The 13,114-nt window shown below is 56.0% G+C and overlaps 1 protein-coding gene across 7 annotated transcripts; it reads left to right on the forward strand.

Annotated features, from left to right (window-relative positions):
• Positions 1 to 8,389, forward strand: IBA57 (iron-sulfur cluster assembly factor IBA57). 7 transcript variants are annotated; one of them, XM_017532044.2, is made up of 4 exons: positions 2,415 to 2,731; positions 3,752 to 3,893; positions 6,650 to 6,990; positions 7,081 to 8,389. In XM_017532044.2, the coding sequence occupies exons 2-4, from the start codon at positions 3,772 to 3,774 to the stop codon at positions 7,470 to 7,472; spliced, it is 855 nt and encodes a 284-aa protein (XP_017387533.1). In that variant the 5' UTR covers positions 2,415 to 2,731; positions 3,752 to 3,771; the 3' UTR covers positions 7,473 to 8,389. The 7 variants fall into 7 exon arrangements, with proteins under 7 accessions (XP_017387530.1, XP_017387534.1, XP_037595731.1 ...); XM_017532041.2 differs by lacking the exons at positions 2,415 to 2,731; positions 3,752 to 3,893 and adding an exon at positions 1 to 422; XM_017532045.2 differs by lacking the exons at positions 2,415 to 2,731; positions 3,752 to 3,893 and adding an exon at positions 511 to 733.
• The last annotated feature ends 4,725 nt before the right edge of the window (positions 8,390 to 13,114 follow it).

Below are 13,114 nucleotides of genomic sequence, written 5' to 3' on the forward strand. Positions count from 1 at the left end.
GGCGGCCACCGCCAGGGGACGTTGTAGCACTCGCCGCTCCCGCTTCCTTGCGCCCCTCCCGCCACTGCACTCCTGTCCAAGATGGCGGCCGCGGCGCTGCTTCGATGCGCGGCTCCGGGGCGCGGAGGCCCGGCCGGGAGCTGGCGACTGCGCGTAGCGCCGAGGCGCCGCCTGACTCAGGGTTCCTGCAGTCGCAGCGGCGACCCTACGGCCGGAGCGGCCTGGTCCTGCTTCCGGCTGGACGAGCGCGCGCTGCTGCGCGTGCGCGGCCCCGACGCGGCGCCGTTCCTGCTAGGGTTGCTGACCAATGAACTGCCGCTTCCGGGTCCCGCCGCCGGAGATGCCCCGCCCCCTCCGCGTGCGGGCTACGCTCACTTCCTGAACGTGCAGGGCCGGACGCTCTATGACGTCATTGTGTACGGGTGAGCGCGGGCGGGGAGGGCGCCCAGGGGGCAGGCACCCAGGGGAGTGGCCAGGGACCGGCACCCAGCGGCAGGGCGGGCTCCCGGGGCCTGCAGAGGGCTTGGGAGGTGGGGTGGAAGCTCAGGGGCGGGTGGGCCAGAGACTGGCACCCAGCGGCAGCCACCGAGAAGATTCCACTTGGGATGGACACCCAGGGGAAGCTCACCCAGGGCCCAGCACCCAGAGGCTCGGCTTGACACCCGGGGATGGGTCAGTGACTCACCCAGAGGAGGCCTGGGTGCCCACCATATCAGAACAGAGGCGTCTCTAGGTGGGCACCTCCCAAGTGGGCCACCTGGTGAACCTTCTCCCTCCGTAGGGGCAGGGGGCTCAGGGGCCCCGCCTGGTGTTTTTGAGTGACAGCTTGTGCTGACACTCCGAGTTCTGTGTTCCTTGTGTTTCTCTGTGTCCCCTCCCAGATCTCCCCATTGCTGGCACATTCGCATTTGACTCGGTCATCTGTGCTGACAACATCACGACTGTCGGTGATGTTCATGCTGGACTTCCTGAGCTACGTCGGGTGAATTTTTGGACTCACTGTGTCTCTGCAAGTGGCTTTACCTGATATCCTGGCTGACTGGAAAAATCTTAGCTTAGAAATTGTCACTGAGAATGTTCACATGACAACGTTGTTTTCTTGCTGCCAGCTTTTCTGAGGGGTCTAGTGCCGTTCTTATTTCCAGTCCTTTGTACATGAACTGTGTTTTTCTCTGGAAGCTTTTAGAAGCTTTTCTTTAACCGTGATGTCATGAAATGTGTCTGAGTTTGGGCGTTTTCCATATCACATTGCTGGGCACTTACTGGGCTCTTTAAATCTAGAACCACAGTCTGTGAAATAGCGTCCTCAGGTCAGACCCAGCCCATTGCCTGTATTTATAATAAAATTCTTTGGGACCCTGACCCGTTGGATTCTGTGGTCTGGGGCTGTTTTTTTTTTTTTTTTTGAGATGTAGTTTCACTCTTGTTGCCCAGGCTGGAGTGCAGTGGTGCTGTCTTGGTGCTCTGCAACCTCCGCCTCCGGGTTCAAGAGATTGTCGCACCTCAGCCTCCTGAGTAGCTGGGACTACAGATGCCTGCCACCACACCCAGCTAATTTTTATATTTTTAGTAGAGACAGGGTTTCACCATATTGGCCTGGCTGGTTTCAAACTCTTTGCCTCTGGTGATCCATGCAGCTTGGCCTCCCAAAGTGCTGGGATTACATGCGTGAGCCACCAGGCCCAGCCTGGGGCTGCTTTTTTCTAGAGTGGCAGAGTTGTGGCGCAAATATGGGCCTCAAGCCTGTTATTCACTGGCCCTTTATAGAAAGTGTGCCCACTTCAGCTCAATAGGCTTAAATCTCCATGCCCCCGTTCAGAGATGAAGTCATCATTGTTTGTCTTATACATTCATTACATTCCATCTAGCTGCTTTAATTTTTTCATCTTAAGAACTACAGTCTTTGATTCTCTTTGGCCTCCTGTGTCAGTACTTTGTTGTTCACATGTTAGCCTTGTGATGATGTAGTTTTGGTCCCCAAATTCCCTTCCTTATTTCTGCATTCCTCCTTTGTCTTTTTCCCTTCGAGTCCGAGTTACGTTGAATTCCTATTCTTAGTAAGTGTTCTGCCCGGCGCGGTGGCTCATGCCTGTATTCCCAGCACTTTGGGAGACCGAGGCGGGCAGATCACCTGAGGTCGGGAGTTCGAGACCAGCCTGACCAACATGGAGAAACCCTGTCTCTACTAAAAGTACAAAAATTAGCCAGGTGTGGTGGCGTATGCCTGTAATCCTAGCTACTTGGGAGGCTGAGGCAGGACAATGTCTTGAACCCGGGAGGCAGAGGTGCAGTGAGCCGAGATCCCACTCCAGCCTGGGCAGTGAGTGCAAAACTCTGTCTCAAAAAAGTAAGTAAGTGCTCTGTGTTATAGCAGTTTTGGGTTCTCGCCAAAAGAGCAGAATGTACAGCGATTTTCCATGTTACCCCACCAGAGTGCTGTTTCACCACCGTTGATGAACCTCTGTTGACATGCTCCCATCACCTGGAGTGCACAGTTTCCATGAGGGCTCACTCTTGGCGTGGTGCGTTCATGAGTTGGGCAAACGTACTGTCGCATCACGCGGAGTAGTGCCACTGCCTTAATCCTCTGTGCCCTGCCCATCCATCCATCTCCCTAATTCCTGGTCACTGCTGCTGTTTTCAGTGTTTCCAGAGTTTCACGCGTTCTGGAACGTCCTGTCGTTGACTCATGCATCTGTAGCCTCTTCACATTTGCATCCTGCACTTACTGGTATACGTTTAGATTTCTCCATGTTATTTCATAGCTTGATGGCTAATTTCTTTAGTACTGGTTAGTTCTCCGTGTTTGGATGGGCCTCAGTTTACTCGTCACTCTTCTACAGGACATACTGGTTGCGTCCGGGTTTCGGCAGTTATGAGCAGAGCTGCTGTAAATATCCACGTGCAGGTTTTTGTATGGGTCTAAGTTTTTTGTTTTGTTTTGTTTTGTTTTGTTTTTTAAGACACAGGGTCTTGCTCCACTGCCCAGGCTGGAGTGCAGTGGCACGGTCATGGCTCACTGTACCCTCAAACTCCTGGGCTCAAGCGATCCTCCCACCCAGCCTCCCAGGACCGCAGGTAGTTGAGGTCTCACTGTGTTGCTTGGGCTGCTCTTGAACTCCTGGGCACAAGCCATTCTCCTGCCTCAGCTTTGCAAAGTGTTGGGATTACAGGCATGAGCCACTGTGCCCAGCCTCCTTGGGGTCCCATTCTATCAGTTGGTTTTGATCTGTCTTCATGTAGGAGGCAGAAAGAGGCTGTGGGCTCCTGTCGTGGGTAGGGTTGTGGTCCGGTGGTCTTGCTGTGGGCTGGCTGGGGCAAGAACATGGACTCCGTCCAGGGCTCGGCAGCCCCAGGAGTGTCAGGGCTGTGGCCTGTGTCTGGCCAGCACTGAGGAGCAGGAGAGACTTGTTAGGCCTCCAGTGGCCTGGGGAGGGAGGGGGGAGGAGAGAGGAGGGAAGGAGGCCGGCCAGGCCCCAGGGCAGCGTTTTCCTGAACATGACTGGAAACCCTTGGATCTGATGGCCGGACCAGAGCCACTGCGGACCTCCCTCCTCTTCCTGTGTCCTCGCTCCCAGAGGGGCTTCCGGGCTCAGCAAACAAAAGCATGGGACACCCAGGTCTGTCTCAGATGAGCAGCGGGTGATCTGTAGGTTTGTCCTATGTGGTCTTTGGGATACACTAAAAAAAAGTCATTTGTTGTTGATGTGAAGTTCCAGTTTAACCAGGTACCCTGTATTTTCTCTGACAGCCCTGTCCCCAGCGCCCCTTATGATGGGGTGCAGCCAAGGGTGCTGCTCAGCGTCTGGACAGCCCCCACCACAGAGAACGATGAGGCTGAGAAAGCTCCCACGCTGGGGCTCTCCTGTGGCGAGTCTCCTGGTGGTCTTCATGTGTGGCAGGGGTTGGGGTGGGCCCGGGGTCACATCCCAGCTCAGTTGGTGCTGAGAAGCTGCCTGGTAGACAGTCACTGGCACAGAGGGCTGGATAGTGCCCTCAACCCCAGAACCTGGGTCCTGTGAGGACATCCACCCTGTGTGAGGTCAGGGAGTGCCCAGCAGATGGGGGTGGCAGGGGGTGTCAGCATGGGTGGGGGTCCCTGCCAAGGCAGGCAGCTGAGCTGGCCGTACCTCAGAGTGCAGGGGCCCAAAGCTTGGACTTCCCTGGGCCCCACTCTGGACCGACAGACCCAAGGGACACCCTGGCCCCACCCTGCCTGTTCCTCCCCAGCTCCTGCCCTTGCCCTGTAGGGCTCTGCAGCCTCCCCTGTGCCTGTGTGTCTCGGCTCACTAGACCCTGGACCTGCGGTCCCTCAGCCACACTCCAGTCCCCTTACTCTGTCCCGTGACTCAGCCTGGTGCTGCTCAGTCCGTCTAGTGCCCAGCACCCTGTGCCCTGACCTCACATGTGTCCCTCTGTCCAGGTCCCCTGCTTGCCTGTGTTTTAGTCCGTCTTCATCTGCTGACCGCACTGTGGATTTTGAAAATACAAACATGCATGCACGTGGTTAAGGACTCACTGATGTCAGGCGGCTGGGGGGAAAGGACTGCCCACTGCCTCCTCTCTTGTAGCTCTCGGACACTGCAGGGGAAGGTTCTTGTTTTTTTTTTCCCTACATCTTATTTAGAAATAATTATAGATTTCACAGGAAGTTGCAAAAAAAAAAAAAAAAAACCTGTAGGAGGAGCTGGCACAGACCCCTCCCCAGTTCCCCTGATTGCACACAGGGCACGTGTGGGGTCTCTGGATTTGTGTGTCTTGCTGTGTGCCTGCCTGCACCCACAGGTATAATGCTGCGATTTTATCACTGTGAATACCTGTGGCCATGATCAGGCCCACATGGCTTCCCGCTCCTGCCTCTGCATGGCCACCCCCGACACCCGGAAACCTGTTCTCCTGCTGTAGAATTGTGCCGTCTCAGAAGTGTCATAGATGTATGCACTGGCCTAAGCCTTTGCCCTCACATCCACCCACATCCGTCCATCTCCTCCTCCGTGTTCTTGCTGAGAAGTCCCCCGTGCTGTGGTGACACTTGATTCTCCCTTTCTGGCCGTTACCGTAGAGCTGGCCTCAGTGGGCTTTCGCTGCAGGTTTCCTGTGAGCTGCCATCTTTGTTCCTCGGTGATCCAGGCCCAGGAGTGAAGGGTCAGGCCGCAGGGGAGTTGCTAGTTTGGTGTTGTGAGGCCCTGCACCCTGTTTTCCAGAGGGGCGCCCATTCTGCCTTCTACCAGCAGCGTGCCAGTGACCTGGTTTCTCCTCGTGCTGGCCAGCGGTCTGTGCCGCCACTGCGTCTGTTTTCCCTGGTGGCGTGGTGACCTTTTCGCAGCGCACCTGCGGCTGCCCCCTGTGCTGTCCTTACTGTTCTTCCTGGCAAGTCAGCCCACGTGTGTAAATGATGTGTGTTCCCCTGCCTCGCCGGTGCCGTTGCTGTCCTGGAGGGTGGGCTGGCTCTGCTGGCTGTGGCAGTTGGCGCTGTTCACCCTCCCTGAGGCAGGGTCCTCAGTGAGATGTATGGCTGCTGCTTCTGTGGCTGCTGGCACGTGGGTATGACCACAGGGTGGAGTGAGACTGCAGAGATGAGGGTGGCAGGCCCCTGCGTGGCACCTGAAGCCTGTGTGACTGGCAAGGACTGAGCCCTCTCCCGGCAGAAGGGGCTGGGCCACCTGCTCTTGGGCTCCTCTCTGGCAGGTTCTCGGGGGGGGGGGGTCTTACCACCTCCCTGTCTCAGCTCCCACTGGGCTGTGGAGCCCTGTGCAGTCCACACCCGCAGTCAGCCCCGGCCACGGAGGCGGCTCAGCCCAGGTGTCTCCACTTGGTGTCCCCACCTGATGTGCCCCATGCTGCCTGGGCCTCTCCTCTGTGTCCCTCTGTAAGTGGCTCTGCCATCCATCTGGTCGGGTCATTCATGTGGTGCTGCCTGCGGAAATCCTCTGAGGAGGGCTGCCTGGGGACCCATTTGGGATCTGAGACTTGGCTTGGGGAAGCAGGTGGTAGGCACAGGCAGAGTGGGCCTCAGGCATGCTGCACCTCCCCAACCTGCCTCCTGGGCTCCTGGGTCCTCTCTCCTGCCCACCTTAGGACCCCCAGCTCCCCAGTGGCTTCCTGGGGCTGGAAGAGACAGGTCTGGTTCTCAATGGCTGTGCACACTGTTCCCCTGCTGGGCCCTGCCTGGCCCTGCTCCCCCATCCAGCGAACTGTTATTTCTGCCCTAGGCTTTCTGGACGGTGCCCTTGGGCAGGCCATTGTAGTCCCTGGGGAGGCGGGGTCTGTCTGAGCTGGCTCGGTGAGCTCGCTTCTGGACACTTAGACCTGAGCTCTGGTAGCGCAGCTCTGGCAGGGCTCTCCGGGCGCCGGTCTGGGTGTACCCTGCGGGCCCTGATGCTCATTGTCAGCACGCAGCTCTGCGTGGCTGTGTGCACCGTGCTCTGTACTGGTCTCCACGGTGCGCGTCTAGCTGTGGGCATGGCCCCTGCGCGGAGACCAGGCGCTTGCCCTGAAGGTGCAGCCCTTTGTGGCTGAGGGCAGGGCTGTTTGCGTTGGCCGCCTTGGTGCTGTCATCTGCCTGGGTAAGGCGTGCTCCATGGGGCAGCCCTTTCTGGCCCATTCGCTTGGTGAGCCGGCAACACGTGCCCTGCCTGTCTCCCTGCAGGCTCCGGGAGCACTCGGAGGAGATGTCTGGCTTCCTCCTGGAGTGTGACAGCTCCGTGCAGGGCGCGCTGCAGAAGCACCTGGCGCTGTACAGGATCCGACGGAAGGTCACGGTGGAGCCGCACCCGAACCTACAAGTGTGGGCGGTGTTACCCGGTTCCCCTGAGGCCTGCGGGGCCGCACCGCTGCAGGAGAGGGCGGGGGCCGACGCCATCCTCATCCGCGACCCGCGAACGCCACGCATGGGGTGGCGGCTCCTCACCCAGAATGAAGGCCCAGCCCTGGTTCCCGGGAGCCGGCTCGGGGACCTGTGGGATTATCACCAGCACCGGTACCTGCAAGGTATGGGCTGGGTGGGCACGCTGGGCCGGATTGCATGGGTGGGGCTGGATGCACTCAATGCTCGCTGGTTTCCCCGTCCGATCTCTGCAGGGGTTCCTGAGGGTGTCCGAGACTTGCCTCCAGGGGTGGCCCTGCCTCTGGAGTCCAACCTGGCCTTCATGAACGGCGTGAGTTTCACCAAAGGCTGCTACATCGGCCAGGAGCTGACTGCCCGCACCCACCACATGGGCGTCATCCGCAAGCGCCTCTTCCCTGTCCGGCTCTTGGACCCCCCTCCCACCCGTGGTATCGCCCCAGGCGCGGCAGTGCTAACTGAGTCAGGACAGGCTGTGGGCAAGTACAGGGCCGGCCAGGGCAACGTGGGGCTGGCCCTGCTGCGCTCAGAGAAGATCAAGGGTCCTCTGCACATCAGAACCTCCAAGGGCGCTCAGGTGGCCTTAGCTGCATCTGTGCCAGACTGGTGGCCCACGGTCTCCAAGTAGCCCGAAGCCTTGGCTGGCACCGGCTGATGGGGAGGCTGGGGGCTGGGGGCTGGGGCCTGGGGCTTCTGTCTGGGGTCTTCCCGTCCCATCTGTCTGCTGTGCCTGCTGGGTGGGATTCTGCTTCCCACCTGGGAACGTCCCCTTTGGCGGCGCCATGCCTGGCCCAGCCCATGCTCAGGGGCCCCAGCTCATGGGTTGTTTTCTCCCCGAACATCCTGTAGCCCCAGAGGGGAGAAGTGGCCTGAGAAGCCCACCATGTGGGTGCTAAGCCCCAGGAGGCGCTGGGTGCCAGTCTCGGCTCCACACAGGGTTGTCCGAGAGGATGCGGTGGTGTCTCTGGCCAGCCCTGGCGGCCTCTGGGCCTTGCGTCCCACTCTGCCCAGCGTGAGCCTCGGGGGTTGGTTTCTGTGCCTGGAAGCTGGGTGCTGTCCAGGGTCTGTGCACTGGGGCTGGGGCTTTGGAGTTGCCTGCTTGCTTGCAGGGTGCCTCAGGGTGGGTTGTGTGTGGTCCAGAGGGGTCTGGGGCATTGGATCAGGTGGCATATAGGCATCTGCACATGGAGGAGCACGTGCTGCACACCTGAGCCAGGTGCGCCTCTGTACCGGGGCACCAGGGCTGAGCCTTCAGGTATCCCATGCGGAAGGCTGTGCCCACTGCCCCTGTTTCTCCACCTCCACCCCTCCTCAGAGCCCTCCAGGAGCGTGGGTGGGGCTGGCACAGGGCTCAGGAGCCAGCAGGGTGAAGTTAGCATGACCGGTGTGTGCTGGGTTTCTGCATAGCCTGTGTTTGCAGTGAGAGTGACTAGCTGTCAGCCACGGGGCATGGCCTCCGCTTCACCCACTGGGTTCCCTCTTCCCATTGAAGTGCGAGCTCCATGTTTCCAGGCATCTATTAAAGAGTGAGCCACGGGCAGCCTGTTGGGAGCTCTAGTTTCATTTGGGGGAGAGGGAGGCCGGGGCTTAGTCTCTGGGATCTGGTTGACTGGACCCTGGGAATAGCTGTCCCTTGAGAACACCCAGACACACCAGATGAAGCACGTGGCACAGCGGCAGGCCAGGAGAGGCCTCAGAGGCCCAGGCTGGGTGTGTGGCGCCACGTCTGCAGAGCGCAGCTGTGTGGCTGCAGGGCGTGGGGGCCTGGGGCAGGCATTTGGGTCTTCACGCTTGACCTTGGGTGGCCACGAGGGACAAGCAGGCAGGGAGCCTGTGTGGCCATCCTGGTGCCGGGGGGACCACAGGTGATCTCTAAAAACCTGCACCTATGGCGCTTTTGGGGCCAGGGCCAGGGGTCTAAAGGCAGCTCTGAGCTGCAGTGTAGCTTGCAGTCACCCAGGAGGAGGGCATGGAGTGGACGCACAGCAGGAGGTGGCTGCAGCTGGAGGGAGAGGAGGGCCGTCCAGCCCCAACCGCTGCCATCGGCTCTCCCATGGGCAAGGAAACAGCTAGGTGGCCCTGAACCCTGGGGTCCAGAGAGCCAGTGGCCTTCAGCCCCTCTTGGACAGGTCATACTCAGCACAGGATGGATTCCAGACCAGCATCCCTGCCCCCTTCCAGCCCCACTGGCTGCTGCTTTAAACTGGCATGGAGACAGTTGAGCAGCTTCCCAACCAGTTCTCTCTCCAGCTCAGCCAGAGGTGGTGTCTCTGGCCTGTGTCACCAAGAGCCGGTGTCTCCTGCATGGGGGGCGTGGACCTGTGGAATAAGGGTCTGTGCCTCGAACTCAAAAGTGCCCCGGCTTCCTCACCTGCCCGAGGTTGCCTGGCGTTCCCAGCAGGGCCTCCTTGAGTGTGGCAACCTCTGGGAGCATCCTAGCCTTGGACTTGTCAAATGGTCCCACAGGTGTGGCCGGGTGAGGGCTGGGAGGTGAGCCAGGAAGGAAGGGCTCCCCTCCAGAGCGAGACGCCGCTTGAGCGGTCCTGTGCCCGTCAGTGTCTTCAGGCCTCTGCAGGTGTCAGGATATCAAAATACTTGGTTCAGTTCAAACACACACATTCCATGTTCTGTGTCTTTTTTTTTTTTTGAGATGGAGTTTTGTTCTGTCACCCAGGCTGGAGTGCAGTGGCGTGATCTCGGTTCACTGCATCCTCCATCTCCCGGCTTCCAGTGATTCTCCCGCCTCAGCCTCCCGAGTAGATGGGACTACAGGCGCCCGCCACCACGCCAGGCTAATTTTTGTATTTTTAGTAGAGATGGGGTTTCACCATGTTGGGCAGGCTGGTCTCAAACTCCTGACCTTGTGATCTGCCCGCCTCGGCCTCCCAGAGTGCTGGGATTACAGACGTGAGCCACCACACCCTGTCTCTTCTGTATCTTTAAAAAGGAAAGTGTCAGGCACCAAAAGGTTTCCTCTGTAGTACAAACCAAATCGGCTTTCACCAGAATGTCCTTAGTCCTCTCAGAGGACCAGGCCTCGAGGACTTGGAAGCAGACCCTGAAGCGCATCAGCAGGGTCGGGCTTTGTGTTCAGGAGCACTGGGACCTGCTGAGAGCTGGTGCGGCTGCTCCTAAACTGTGCTGCTCTTCCGTCTGCTTTAGTTTTGTAAAAACTTAGGAAGTTCCTGTGTGTATGTATGCGTGTGATTGCGTGTGTGTGTGATTGCGTGTGTGTATGTGATTGCCTGTGTGTGTGTGATTGCCTGTATGAGCATGTGTGTGTGAGAATGTGTGTATGTGATTGCCTGTGTGTGTGATTGCCTGTGTGTCTGTGTGATTGCATGTGTGAGAATGTGCATGTGTGATTGCTTGTGTGTGTTTGTGTATGATTGTGTGTGCGTGTGATTGCATGTGTGTATGTGATTGTGTGTGTGTAATTGCCTGTGTGTGTGATTGCGTGTGTGTAAGAGTGTGTGTAATTGCCTGTGTGTGTGATTGCGTGTGTGTAAGAGTCTGTGTGATTGCCTGTGTGATAGTGTGTGTGTGATTGCATTTGTGTATGTGATTGTGTGTGTGATTGCCTGTGTGTGTGATTGCATGTAAGAGTGTGTGTGATTGCCTGTGTGATTGTGTGTGTGTGATTGCATGTGTGTATGTGATTGCCTGTATGTGTGTGATTGCCTGTGTGTGTGTGATTGTGTGTGATTGCCTGTGTTTGTGATTGCATGTGTGTATGTGATTGTGTGTGTGATTGCCTGTGTGTGTGTGTGATTGCATATGTGTAAGTGTGTGTGATTGCCTGTGTGTGTGATTGCATGTGTATATGTGATTGCCTGTGTGTGTGTGATTGCATGTGTATGTGTCATTGCCTGTGTGTGTGTGATTGCATGTGTGTGTGTGATTTCCTGTGTGTGATTGCATGTGTGTATGTGATTGCCTGTGTGTGTGTGATTGCATGTGTATGTGTCATTGCATGTGTGTGAGTGTGTATGTGTGATTACCTGTGTGTGTGTGATTGCATGTGTGTGAATGTGTGCGTGTATGAACTGGTGGTGTGAGGTGCAGTTGTGGTACATGGGTGTGGTGTATGGTGGTGCGGTATGGGCTTCTCACCCTCACCCCCCCCGCCCGCCTCCACTCTTCAGAATCCCCCACGTCTGCCCTCCAATCTCCGAGCCCACATTGCTTGTTGTGCAGCTGCTGCTTATGAGGCAGGGTGTGCAGTGGGTGACGCTGTTTCTGAGCTGATTTACTTTTACACAGTGTATGGTGCTTACATTTTCCTTTCAAAGCCATATGTGGGCAGGTGTGGTGGCTCACACCTGTGATCCCAGCACTTTGGGAGGCTGAGGCCAGAGGATTGCTTGAGCCCGGGAGTTTGAGAGCAGCCTGGGCGACATATCAAGACTCTGTCTCTTAAAAAAAATTAGCCAGGCATGGTGGTGCACACCTGTGGTCTGAGCTACTCGGGAGGCTGAAGTGGGAGGATCACTTGAGCCCAGGAGGTGGAGGCTGTAGTGAACCATGATTGTGCCACTGTACTTCAGCCTGGGCAATTGAGCAAGACCCTGTCTCAAAACAAAGAATAAAAAGAAGTTGCAGTTGGTAGTATTTCCTGGAGCATGGCAGACACAGTGTAGAAACTGAGAAACTCACCTCCAAATCGGGAGCTGTTTGAAGAAATGACCCCAAAGTTCAGCACAGAAAGACATCAGTTAGAAGACATCCCAAGAAGTGTACGTTCACTATAAAATCATCATCCTCATCTTCCAGTCCCAAGGAGACAAGCTCCCTGTTCTGTGTTCTAGTATGAGACGATCAGTCAAGTGCAGCCCGAGGGGACAGGCAGGAGCCCTGGAGAGCCTCGGCCAGACCTTCCCTGGGGCTTCCCCAGGAAAGGTAAGGCAGGGTGGGTGGGCAGCTGGCCAGCTGGAGTGATTTCCATGGGCTCCAAGCTGTAGGAGTGGTTGCTGGCTGCCTGAGTGCTTTGGCCAGATAGAGGTGGGCTGTGGACTGATGAGGTTGCATTGCAGAGGCATGCACCCAGCTGGGCCCTTATCTCTAAGGACTGGTTGGCCTGGAGGGGCAGTCTCCCAGCCAGAAGAGTTTTTTTTTTTTTTTTTTTTTTTTTTTTTTTTTTTTTTTTTTTTTTTTTTTTTTTTTTTTTTTTTTGATGAGACTACCATGAAACAGCACAGAAGGTTTTTTTAAAAAACATGTCAAAACATCCTAAGGTACAGGAAATAAATTGTAAACACGCACGCACGCACGCACGCACGCACACACATGCAATACCATAAGCAAGGCCCAGCAAAAAGACAAGAAGCAAACACATCAATGTGCTGATCCTAGAGTAAGCAGACACATCACACGGAATGAGAATGTTTAATATATTTAAAGAAAACAAGGAATTTATGTGCAGGAAGCAAGAGGCTATAAAAATGACCAAGCAGATTTTAAAAAGAGAACTTGTTGAAATAAAAATGGAATTTTCTAAAAAATAATCCACGATGTCTTTCCTGAAGAATCGGGAGCTATTTGAAGAAAATGACCCCAAAGTGCAACACAGAAAGAGCTAGAAAAGATGAGATGGTCTGGGGACAAGAAGGCAGTTTAGTATAGCATCTGCAGTTTACAGTAATTCCAGAAGGCGGGGAAAGAGAATATGGCAAGTATTCAGAGAAATACGGCTGAGAACTTTTCCAAACCTGCGGGAGCCCCTGCTCCTTAGATTCAGGAATCCAGCGGCTCCCAAGCAGCATAGTCAGAAAGCTGTACTTAGACAATCATGTCTTGGTGAAAATGCAGAAGCCGGTGACAAAGAGATCTGAAGGTAGGCAGGAAAGAAAAAGATTATCTGGAAAGAAGAAAATAAGTGGTTTATTGAAAGCAACAGTGGAAGCCAGAAAGAAAGTCAATAATATCTTCAAAGTCCCGGGAGAAATAGTGATAGCCTAGAATTGTGTACCCAGAAATCGTATCAAGAATGAAGGGCCAGACACGGGCTCACACCTGTGTTCCCAGCACTTTGGGAGGCTGAGGCAAGTAGATCACCTGAGGTCAGGCGTTCAAGACCAGCCTGACCAACATGGTGAAACCCCATGTCTACTAAAAATACAAAGATTAGCTGGGCATGGTGGCACATGCCTGTAATGCCAGTTATTCGGGAAGCTGACACAGGAGAATCACTTGAACCCGGGAGGCGGAGGTTGCAGTGAGCCAAGATTGCACCATTGCATTCCAACCTGTGCAAGAGTGAGACTCTATCTC

This window comes from Cebus imitator, unplaced genomic scaffold (genome assembly GCF_001604975.1).
Source record: "Cebus imitator isolate Cc_AM_T3 unplaced genomic scaffold, Cebus_imitator-1.0 Scaffold75, whole genome shotgun sequence".
Taxonomy (NCBI): Eukaryota; Metazoa; Chordata; class Mammalia; order Primates; family Cebidae; genus Cebus; species Cebus imitator.